The sequence below is a fragment of the Capricornis sumatraensis genome, chromosome 5 (assembly GCF_032405125.1).
Source record: "Capricornis sumatraensis isolate serow.1 chromosome 5, serow.2, whole genome shotgun sequence".
In the NCBI taxonomy this organism is placed as follows: domain Eukaryota; kingdom Metazoa; phylum Chordata; class Mammalia; order Artiodactyla; family Bovidae; genus Capricornis; species Capricornis sumatraensis.
Genome location: NC_091073.1, coordinates 49,591,537 through 49,604,172, shown reverse-complemented (window position 1 = coordinate 49,604,172; position 12,636 = coordinate 49,591,537). Strand labels below are relative to the sequence as shown.

The 12,636-nt window shown below is 38.8% G+C and overlaps 1 protein-coding gene across 2 annotated transcripts in view; it reads left to right on the top strand.

Moving 5' to 3' along the window:
- Positions 1–12,636, top strand: part of RELN (reelin) — a 536,845-nt gene that overhangs the window by 461,385 nt on the left and 62,824 nt on the right. For both annotated transcript variants that reach the window (XM_068972809.1, XM_068972810.1), the window contains exons 41-43: positions 210–439; positions 8,703–8,923; positions 11,118–11,265. In XM_068972809.1, coding sequence (XP_068828910.1) covers positions 210–439; positions 8,703–8,923; positions 11,118–11,265 — 599 coding nt within the window. The remainder of the gene's footprint in view (positions 1–209; positions 440–8,702; positions 8,924–11,117; positions 11,266–12,636) is intronic.

The following is a 12,636-nucleotide window of genomic DNA, read 5'->3' as shown; positions in this document are numbered from 1 at the left end:
TCATGAGGCCCTTTGAGGTTCTTTATGAAAAAGTATTATTTAAAGGTAATATGCAATATTACTCAGGCAAAACAGAATTTCATGGTGTTAAATATTTCAGCAAGACAGTTCCCAGGAAAATGGACCATCGAGAAAATAATGAAGTGGTGAATCATTTCGAGGCTTGTTGCTCTGAGGTAATTTGTACCATTTTTTTCTTCTTCATCAAGATCAATGTCGGATGCTCAACTGATAGCTCCTCTGCTGATCCGGTCAGACTGGAATTTTCCAGGGACTTCGGGGCAACCTGGCACCTGCTGCTCCCCCTCTGCTACCACAGCAGTGGCCACGTCAGCTCCTTGTGCTCCACTGAGCACCACCCAAGCAGCACCTATTATGCGGGGACCACCCAGGGCTGGAGGAGGGAGGTTGTGCACTTCGGGAAGCTGCACCTTTGTGGGTAAGGACCCGCTGCTTCCAGCTATGTTTTTCTCATTTCACAGTTTTCTTCATGATCTCATGGTTGACTTGCCACTTTATCAGGGAAATGTCCACCTTACGTTTCTTCCTCAGTTCTCCACTGAAAGCAGATCAGTGAATGTTTAAAACATAGGACATTGAGCTGACATACTGCTAATTCATGGTTTGAGTGTGTGTGCGTGCTCAGTTCTGTCCAACTCTTTGTGACTACATGACTATAGCCCTCCAAACTCCTCTGTCCATGGAATTTTCTGGGCAAGAATACTGGGGTAAGTTGCCATTTCCTACTCCAAGGATCCTCCTAACCCAGGGATCAAACCCACATCTCCTGTGTCTCTTGCATTGGCAGGTGGATTCTTTTACCACTGAGTCTCCTGGGAAGCTAAAGAACATTTGGCTTGAAGATAGATTTAAAAGAGCACACCATAGGCAGCACCCTGTCCTGAGGTTCATATCTACATGGGTCTTTATTAGATCAATTAAGAAGCAACAGAAATATAGTTTTTCCCCAGGATTATAATTTGTCCCCCACCTCACAATTTAAATGCAGTTAAAAGTTTTATTTTCAAATATCTACTTATATCTTTTGTGCAAGGAGAAGGCACATATGAAGGGTGGAAGCCCGCAGAATATTCCAAGTGTTTCATAAAAATATATATATATATATGTATGCTAAGTTGCTTCAGTCGTGTCCGACCCTGTGCGACCCCATAGACGGCGGCCTACCAGGCTCCCCCGTTCCTGGGATTCTCCAGGCAAGAACACTGGAGTGGGTTGCCATTTCCTTCTCCAATGCATGAAAGTGAAAAGTGAAAGGGAAGTTGCTCAGTCATGTCCGACTCCTAGCGACCCCATGGACTGCAGCCCACCAGGCGCCTCCGCCCATGGGATTTTCCAGGCAAGAGTACCAGAGTGGGTTGCCATTGCCTTCTCCGTATATATATGTGTATATATATGTATATATATACACACACATAAGCACTCTACATATATATATGTGTGTGTGTGTGTATATATATATATATATATATATATATACACATAAGCACTCTCCATATATATATAAGCACTCTTCCTGGAGAAGGAAATGGCAACCCACTCCAGTGTTCTTGCCTGGAGAATCCCAGGGACGGGGGAGCCTGATGGGCCGCCATCTATGGGGTCGCACAGGGTCGGACACGACTGAAGTGACTTAGCAGCAGCAGCAAGCACTCTTCCCCCAGGTATTTCTATTTTTTCAACCTCTCTCAGTATTCTTGTTACATATATGTGACTCTTCCATTGAAAAGTTATTTGGAAGTAAAGAACTTCAATCCCAATAAATATGAAATGAAAAGTATAGTTCAAAAAATAAAACTTATAATACAGGTGAACAAAGAGAAAGTCAACAAAGTAGCCTACTTCAGAATTTGTCTTTTCCCTCAGAATAAAGAACTTACTCTTTCGGGTATTTAAAAGAAAAAAGTACTAATATTATACTTTCAAGATGGGGATAGACTTACATTCCCCATGTGAAACTCAGCATAATTAGAAGTCTCAAGTCTTCAAGCGAAACTACTAATACCTAGCACTTTTCCAAAAGGGTGAAAGTGAGTCTTCAAAAGTCTTCATTCTCTTTGAACATAAATCCATTCACTCCTCATGATACCATTAGCAAAATTTTTGTAATTTGATTGCTAAGGGCTCTAATATTTTGTACTATTGAGTATATCATTTATTAATTCTTACTGTTACACCAGGATACTGTTCTAATTATTAGAAAATCTAATTTTTTAAAAAAATAAGCATTACTAAATAAAACATCCTCAAGATTCTTTAGAAGTGATAGTCGAGGAAGCAAGGAGAATCTCTGAAGACCATAAGAATAGATAGAGCTGATGACTCAGTCAGCACAACCAGAAAGCTGCTATTATGGTGTATGGAGGTGGGGTGTCAACCTGTCTATATAAGAATTAACAGGGGGAAATAGCTCAGGAAAAAACTTTTACACAAAATCAATTGTGTTATTTAGGATTATATGTTGCAAGAAATATAAAGAGGCTTACCAAAAGCAGTGGAAGAACTTATTAGAAACATGCTAGGAAATCATGGACTCCACTGAGAAAATGTGAGGACATCAGCAAAAGGAGTTTGTGATCCTTTTTATCATGCTAATAGTAACATCACTCATCAAACTCCAGCTCTCACTTTCTAGAATTCTTAATTCTACATTTCTAGAAAAGAAAATCTGACCAGTCAGCTATAGCCAAAAGACCAAGAGCTGCAACAGAGGGATGGATGCCCAAAGTCCATGTTTATGGGAAGCACTACTGTTGTTTAGTCGCCAAGTCGTGTCTGACTCTTTTGTGACCCAATGGACTGTAGCCCTCCAGCTCCTCGGTCCATGGGATTTCCCAGGCAAGAATATTGGAGTGGGTTGTCATTTCCTTCTCCAGGAGATCTTCCCAACCCAGGAGTCAAACCCGTGTCTCCTACATTATATGCAGATTCTTTACCACTGAGCCACCTGGGAAGCCCTTATGGGCAGCGTAGACAGGGAAAAGTGGTTGGATAGCCAATCACTTTAGCACCTGTGACCAATACCATGGTCATTATGGTATTATGAAAAGCTGCAGGTTTTCTTTTTGGTGGACTGTTAATTTCTTCCAATGGCTCAGGTAAGAATTAGGTTAAATAGAAAACAACCATAAAGATAAGGTGAAAGCTATGAGTTTAGATTGTCTTAACAACTGAGACATGCTTCCGAAAGTTCCTACATGAAAATAATCCATTTTAAAGGCGTATGAAATAAGATCACTGCCACACAGAGGCACTGAATGAAGCTCCCTACCCCAGGACAGCGTTCCAGGGTCCCAGGGCCTGCATCACTGCCAGCTGATTTTGCCCACCAGGCTGTGCTTATACATGAGGCATGGTGATGTAATTTGAGCAAGAGAAAAGCAGACATCTATATTTTTACCTACTGATATTGGAATTCAGTTTAAAATATGCCTCCTCTAATTATAAAAGGTACAGAACTTAACCATCTTGTTCTTTGTATTCCATGTGATTTTCATTTCTACAGAAAGAAAGTAAATATGTTAAGGAGGCATGCCAGCTCTTACAATGGTATCAACTTACCTTTCAAACTGACTTCAGCAGTTTCTGCAAAGAGAAGAATTTGCTTTAGAAGTGTTCTCTAGTCCTTGTTTCAGGAAAACAATTAGCACTTTTCTTAAAACCCACATAGGCATGAGTTGCTGGAAGGCAAAAGTTAAATTTTCTCCAACTCAGTGAACCATTCCTTGGTTTGTATTCAGCATGGTACATGATAGTGGCACAAGTGCTAGATGCTAAGAAAAATATAATACCCATGTTTAAATTGCCCTTTTATGTGCACTTACAGGACAGTAGGTACCAAAAAAACTATACTAAATGTTTCAGGTGCAGAAATGGCATTTTTGCCATTTCAAATGTCAGTTCACATTTGAAGCGTTAAGTATTGAGCTTCTATCACATTTTATTCACATCACCCTTGTGTCTTTTTCATTTGGAGTCTTTTTGTCTTTGAAACTTCCTAATTGCTTTTGCTTTATACAGTTTCATAATGAGTCAACCAAAACCCCTATTTAATGAAAGCACTGCTGTGTGCTTGAAATTTAAAGTTTACATTTAAAAAACAGATCCTTTGAATACCACTAGCTTGGGAGAACAGACACTGACATTCACTAGGGAGGGTGGCAGTGAGAAATTTTCAAAATAAGATTTCAGCAGATGGGGAACCACAGTGAAACCAGACCCTTCAGTCCATTTATCATAGTGCTTGCAGTTTCTGTGTCAAGACAGGTGAACAATAATAAATATCCAACCAAGGTGGTTCATTTGTATTCAGAACATATGAATAAATAAGAAGTTCAAAAAAATCCATGTAGACTTTTGTTCAAAGGAAAACTCCAGCCATTTCCCTCAGCTCAGCAGTCTGAAAAGTTCAAAAGGTAGGAAGTGCTTCTTGCCAAGACTAAACTCTGACAGGTATTAGATAATGAAATTTAATTATGAACTGGCATTTTGGGGGCACCTTAATATAGTTGGAGTCTTGATATGAACAATGAAATTAGGGTTAAAATTATATGTGGGAACTTGACTCTGTTTGCTTTACTACCTACTAAACTTTAGAAGTCTAATAAATGTTTCTGATACTGACTTCTAATTTCTCTGTCTCAAATAAAAAGTTATTCTGAATTTGGTTTCTACATAATTGAAAATTAGACCAATTCATAGGATACTAATATGCGTGCACTGGGTTGGAAAGATCCCCTGGAGAAGGAAGTGGCAACCTACTCCAGTATACTTGTCTGGAAAATCCCATGGACAGGGGACCCTGGTGGGCTGCAGTCCATAGTGTCACAAAGAGTTGGGAACTACAGAGCAACTAACACTTGTGACTTGTGTCAGTTCAGTTCAGTTCAGTTGCTCAGTCATGTCCGACTCTGTGCAACTCCATGAATTGCAGCACGCCAGGCCTCCCTGTCCATCACCAACTCCCGGAGTTTACCCAAACTCATGTCCATTGAGTCGGTAATACCATCCAGCCAACTCATCCTCTATCATCCCCTTTTCCTCCTGCCCTCAATCTTTCCCAGCATCAGGGTCTTTTCAAATAAGTCAGTTCTTCATATCAGGTGCCCAAAGTACTGGAGTTTCAGCTTCAACATCAGTCTTCCAATGAACACCCAGGACTGATATCCTTTAGGATGAACTGGTCGGATCTCCTTGCAGTCCAAGGGACTCTCAAGAGTCTTCTCCAACACCACAGTTCAAAAGCATCAATTCTTCTGTGCTCAGCTTTCTTTATAGTCCAACTCTCACATCCATATATGACTACTGGAAAAACCATAGCCTTGATTAGATGTACCTTTGTTGGCAAAGTAATGTCTCTGCTTTTTAATATGCTGCCTAGGTTGGTCATAACTTTTCTTGCAAGGAATAAGCATCTTTTAATTTCATGTCTTCAATCACCATCTCCAGTGATTTTGGAGCCCAGAAAAATAAAGTCAGCCACTGTTTCCACTATTTCCCCATCTACTTGTCATGAAGTAATGGGACCAGATGCCATGATCTTAGTTTTCTGAATGTTGAGCTTTAAGCCACCTTTTTCACTCTCCTCTTTCACTTTCATCAAGAGGCTCTTTAGTTCTTCACTTTCTGCCATAAGGGTGGTGTCATCTGCATATCTGAAGTTATTGGTATTTCTCCTGGCAATCTTGATTCCAGTTTGTGCTTCATCCAGCCCAGCATTTCTTATGATGTACTCTGCATAAAAGTTAAATAAGCAGGGTGACAATATACAGCCTGGACGTACGCCTTTTCCTATTTGGAACCAGTCCATTGTTCCATGTCCAGTTCTAACTTTTGCTTCCTCACCTGCATACAGGTTTCTTAAGAGGCAGGTCAGGTGGTCTGGTATTCAAGAAAAAGAAATGCAAAAAAGCAAAATGGCTGTCTGGGGAGGCCTTACAAATAGCTGTGAAAAGAAGAGAAGTGAAAAGCAAAGGAGAAAAGGAAAGATATACCCATTTGAATGCAGAGTTCCAAAGAATAGTAAGGAAAGATAAAAAAGCCTTCCTCAGTGATCAATGCAAAGAAATAGGGAAAACAGTAGAATGGGAAAGACTAGAGATCTCATCAAGAAAATTAGAGATACCAAGGGAACATTTCATGCAAAGATGGGCTCGATAAAGGACAGAAATGGTATGGACCAAACAGAAGCAGAAGATATTAAGAAGAGGTGGCAAGAATATACAGAAGAACTGTACAAAAAAGATCTTCATGACCCAGATAATCACGATGGTGTGATCACTCATCAAGAGCCAGATATCCTGGACTGTGAAGTCAAATCGGCCTTAGGAAGCATCACTACGAACAAAGCTAGTGGAAGTGATGGAATTCCAGTTGAGTTATTTCAAATCCTAAAAGATGATGCTGTGACTGTGCTGCACTCAATATGCCAGCAAATTTGGAAGACTCAGCAGTGGCCACAGTACTGGGAAAGGTCAGTTTTCTTTCCGATCTCTAAGAAAGGCAATGCCAAAGAATGCTCAAACTACCACACAATTGCATTCATCTCACACGCTAGTAAAGTAATGCTCAAAATTCTCCAAGCCAGGCTTCAGCAATACGTGAACCGTGAACTTCCAGATGTTCAAGCTGGTTTTAGAAAAGGCAGAGGAACGGGAGATCAAATTGCCAACATCTGCTGGATCATCAAAAAAGCAAGAGAGTTCCAGGAAAACATCTATTTCTGCTTTATTGACTATGCCAAAGCCTTTGACTGTGTGGATCACAATAAACTGTGGGAAATTCTGAAAGAGATGGGAGTGACTTGTGTGACCATCTCTATATCTAGCTCCTCTGAAAAAAAGACTATCTTCTTTGAACTGAGTTTTATAAATAATAAAATATACTCAATTATTAATATTTCTGGCCTGCAACCTAAATATGTAGATTATTTCTAAAGAGTTAAATTGTCTTCAGCAATATGATAGGACAATCATCTTACAAGCAAAAATCAAAATTACCTTTCATTTAAAGAGAAATTAAGAAATGAGAAACATTTAACTAAAAATAAACTTGACTTTGTCATTCATCTCTTTAAAATAATCTTTTGAGGCTCTCTGTTGCCAATAGGACAAAATCCAAAACACCCTAGAGTGGCTGTTAAGGCTTTCCACAAAAAGTAACATTCAGGAAACACTAACTGAGCATCTGCTATGTGTGAAACACCGCACTAGGCACAAAAGAGATTGCAAAAAAGAAACAAATATGGGTATTGGTCTCTAGGAGCTCATAGCCAAAAAGGGAAATAGGTGTGCTTTTAAATACTCACAGCTGTGATAGCTATAATAATGGAACTTCCATCAAAACTATGGAAGAGAGAGAAATTAAAGAGCTAGTTATTTACCATATTACCCAGCAAATTTACTACCATCCTATCCAAAAAATTGAAAACAAGTATTCAAGCAAATATTTGTACAGAAATATTCATAAAAGCACTATTCACAGTAGCCAAAAAGTGGAAACAAAAAAATGTCCATCAGTTGATCAATGAATAAATAAGGTGGTTTAGCCATACAATGTAATATTATTCAGTCATAAAAAGAATATAATTCTGATACTTGCTATAGCATGGATGAACCCTGAAAACCTATGATAGAGGATTAAAGCCAGACAGTAAAGGTCACATGGTGTATGATTCCATTTATATGTAATATCTAGAATAGGTAAATCCACTGAGACAGGAAATAGCTTAGTGGTTTTCAGGAGCTAGGTGTAGGGGAGAATCAAAAGTGACTGCTAATAAGTGCAGGATTTCCTTAGCGTGAAGAAAATGTCTTGGAACTTGATGGAGGTGATAGCAAGCTAACAAGGTGGATGTACTAAACACCACCAAACTGTACACTTTAAGTAGTTAATTATTACTTTTATATTATGAGAATTTTAAGTTCATTTTAAAAAGACTAGTTAACAAAGCACGCATGCTAAGTCGCTTCAGTTGTGTCCAACTCTTTGCCAGCCCATGGACAGTAGCCTGCCAGGGTCCTCTGTCCATGGAATTCTCCAGACAAGAATTCTGGAGTGGGTTGCCACTCCCTTCTCCAGGGGATCTTCCTGACCCGGGATCAAGCCCAGGTCTCCTGCATTGCAGGCTGATTCTTTACCATCTGAGCCACCAGGGAAGCCTATACAGAGCTTGTGTGTGTGTGTTAATCACTCAGACGTGTCTGACTCTTTGTGACCCCATGGACTGTAGCTCACCAGGCTCCTCTGTCTACAGGATCTTCCAGGCAAGAATACTGGAGTGGGTTGCCGTGCCCTTCTCCAGGGAATCATCCTGACCCAGGGATCAAACCCAGGTCTCTGGCATTCCAGGAAGATTCTTTACCATTTGAGCTGGGAAGCCTCATAGATAATTAATTAATTAATGGAAAATGCCTCACCAAGAAAGTCAGTGTTGAAAAAGATAGAAACTCAGGTGGAGTTTTGACAGTGACACTATTGGGAAAGGCTTGTAGAAAGCAGGAACTTTATTGGCAACATCCTAGAGATTGAGGAATGTCATTTGTGGCCTTGAATATTTGAACCTTGTTTTCTACTTGAGTGTGGTGCAGAAGTGGTAACTGCCCCCTGCTCACTGATCAGATGTGCTTACTTTGAAGATATTGTTCTGTTGGTTAGCTTTTGAAAGACTTGTATCTCTTTTCCAGATCTGTGCGTTTCAGATGGTACCAAGGGTTTTATTCTGCTGGCTCACAGCCAGTGACATGGGCTATTGATAATGTCTATATTGGTCCACAATGTGAAGAGATGTGTAATGGACACGGGAGTTGTATCAATGGAACCAAGTGTATATGTGATCCTGGTTATTCAGGTCCAACCTGTAAAATAAGCACCAAAAATCCTGATTTTCTCAAGGATGATTTTGAAGGTAATCTTTTCTTATGAAACCTATATAACTTTGTGAAAGAGTTTACACATTAAGCACAGTTTGTGTGTGCTGTCACTTCAGTCATGTCTGATTCTTTATGACCTTATGGCCTGTATCCCACCAGGCTTCTCTGTCCATGGGATTCTCCAGGCAAGAATACTGGAGTGGGTAGCCATTCCCTTCTCCAGGGGATCTTCCAGCTCAGGGATTGAACCCAGGTCTCCTGCATTAAAGGGAGGATCCCTGGGTTTGATCCCTGGGTCCAGAAGATCCCCTGGAGAAGGAAATGGCAACCCACTTCAGTATTCTTGCCTGGAGAATCCCATAGGCAGAGGAGCCTGGAGGGCTACAGTCCATGGGGTCACAAAGAGTTGGACATGACTGAGCAATTCACACACACACACACACACACACACACACACAATTTGTAATATAAAAGTAATCATTAGTGAAAGTCACTCAGTCATGTCCAACTCCTTGCAACCCCATGGACTATATAGTCCATGGAATTCTCCAGGCCAGAATACTGAAGTGGGTATCCTATCTCTTCTCCAGTAGATCTTCCCAACCTGGGAATCAAACCAAGGTCTCCTGCCTTGCAGGCAGATTCTTTACCAGCTGAGCTACTAAATTTCACCCTAATATTTCATTATTTTGCATTACATTTGGAACCACCTGTGCCTTTGTTTAGTTCTGAACTTCATAGGATTCTGTTTTTGAAACAAAATCAGTAAGAGTGAACAAGACGATAATTAAGAAAAAGTAAGGTTTTTTCACCCCATTTTCTATCATATGTAATTTCTAATCAATGATAATTTTGGAAAATGTCTATATAGAGTTAATCTTGGATGACAATGTAGAAAAACGTGTACTATAATGATTGAAATTATTCACAATTGTATATGCGTCGGACATGCACTCTGATAAAATTGGGAAAACATTCTCATAAGAGAAAGTCTTAAATGTGATAGCTATGTGTGTTAGAATGGTGGTGGTGGTGGAATAGTCACTAAGTCATGTCCAACTCTTTGCAACTCTATAGACTGGAGCCTGCCAGGCTCCTCTGTCCATGGGATTTCCCAAGCAAGAATACTGGAGTGGGTTGCCATTTCCTTCCCCAGGGGTTCTGCCCACCCCAGGGATCAAACCCACATCTTCTACGTTGCAGATGGATTCTTTACCACTGAACCATCAGGGAAGTCCATATCTAGGTTAGAAAAATGGGACTGATTTTTTTTTTCCCAAGTTGCCTGCGAATGTTTTGCAATGTATCTATGGCTTCAAGGTATACTTTAAAGTTAGGTTTAGGTATATCATTACAATGGAATAATATTTAGTTATAAAAAGGAATGAAATACTGTACATGCTGCAGTATAGATGAATCTTGAAAACATTATACTAAGTCAAAGAAATCAAACACATGTCATATTTTTACGAAGCACTCAAAACAGCCAAATCCATAGAAACAGAAAGAAGATTAATGGTTGCCAGCGGGGTGGGTGAGGGGAAAAGGGAGATCAATTGCTTACTGGGTACAAGATTTCCTTTATGGGTATTGAAAATTCTGGAGCTAGCTAGCAGTGATGGTTGCACAACATTATGAATGGACTAAATGCCATTAAATCATTCATTTTTAAATGGTTAAATGGCAAAATTAATGTATTATGCCTTTACCACAATCAAAAAAGGTGAATAACTGAAGAGATTGGTGAGTTGGTTTCGAAAGACATTATTTAATAGGAAATATTAAATTACACTGAAATTTCTCACATTAAAACTGTAGCTTTTAAAATACTATATAACAGTGGCCTGATACTGTCCTCTCAGTAGCAAGGACACAGTAAAGAAGTCAGTGGAAAGGTCTCATTACCCTTCTTTAATTCTGAACTGACCCACTCTGACCAGCCAGTGTCTGTTTTTGCAAAGGAGCAGAATGGAGGGAACAGTTTGGCTGGACCATAGATACTAGGGAAAGGCCCCCTTCCTTTGTCACGTGGACTCTTAAATTATACAGCCAACGTTAAACAATTCAAACAAGCTAAAATGTTGAAAAGACCTCTTATCCCCCAAATCTATGACTTCAGTATTTGTGACTTCATATTTTAAAACTACACAAAACATTTGGCATATTCTTTTTAAAAATATATGGCTATATTTAGGATCACAGGTAAACCACATTTTCCATTTGTTTCAGGCCAGCTAGAATCTGATAGATTCTTATTAATGAGTGGTGGAAAGCCATCTCGGAAGTGTGGAATCCTTTCCAGTGGAAACAACCTCTTTTTCAATGAAGATGGCTTGCGCATGTTGATGACACGAGATCTGGATTTATCACATGCTAGGTAATCATTTTTAAATGCTGTTGAAGAACTACCTTGTAATGTAAAGTAGCAGAACATAATCAAGTCAAAAAGAAGCAGAGATCTCAAGGACAAGGCCTCCCATTGGAAATGCTATGCTTCTGGCTTGTCAAAGCCTCCATTAAGACACAGTTTACACAATTTTCATTCTAAAACTGAGAGAGATCATGCAATAACTGGATCAGAAATGAAACGGAGCTAAACAGAAAGAGGCTAATACGTGGTCTTCTACTAGGTGGTGACCAGGAAATGACAATGTTTACCTTGCTTTATCTTTAAGAACATAATCTTCTTTATCTACCTTCTACAGAATACTTTTCATTACACCTGGTCTATGTAGAAATTATTTACCATGCTCAGGAGAAAGCTTAATTGAAATTCAATGTGCTCACAGATTATTCGCCATTAATTTTATATCCATTAACAATTTAAGAACATCTAAAGTGTAGGCTTGTTGTTTATAAGCATTTCTTTCCAATGATTTGCTTATACATTCGAGTCACTCATTTTCTAAATTAAGCACAGTCACTCAGAAGCAAACATTTTAAACTGGCTCCGAGGATTATGTCCTGTCAAGATGTGTATCCCTTGATCATATGATGAGCCAAAAACTTAGCCAGGAAAATAAGAAATACAGTTTAAAATGTATAAAATGGAACCCTGACCTATTTTTGCAAGTGAATAAAGAAATCATGTTCTATCTTTTGAAATATTTCAGAGTATCTTAAAATATAATTTAACATATCCTCCTCTTTCTCTTAAGTTGTTTCATTTATTGCATTATAAGTTTGAGCATGCTTCATATAAAATATAATTCTATCTATAAGAATAATTTTGCAGTTACAGAAAGCAAGATTTTATTTATCTCCATCCTATTTTAATCCATATGGTTTAATTTGCTGCTCTTTATCTAAGAATTATCACTGGCAACTGAATTCTCTAATTTAGAAATTATTAGGCTTTTCTAAATAATTCTTATGTGGTTTATCTATAACTAAATTAATGTAAACATTTTCCCAATACAAGTAAACAATATACTAAAAGTGTTTCTCTGAAAACAATTATTGTTTTTATAGGTAAAATCTTTACAAGGCAGTAACCATGTATTTTTTTCATTAATCCAATGTTAAAAACTCCATTATTTATCTCATCTCAGTAGCATGCTGTGTAGGATTTGCATATATTGACCTCAAAATGCTCCATGTAAAATCCCAGTTTTCTCAGGGTTATAAGGTAAATGAATATTCTGATAGTGGATATGGGGGAGGGGAGGAACCCATGAAGAATGAATGATTTTATATATGTAACTGATAACTTTTATTATATGCCCCAATATATTTCATATGTTTGAGA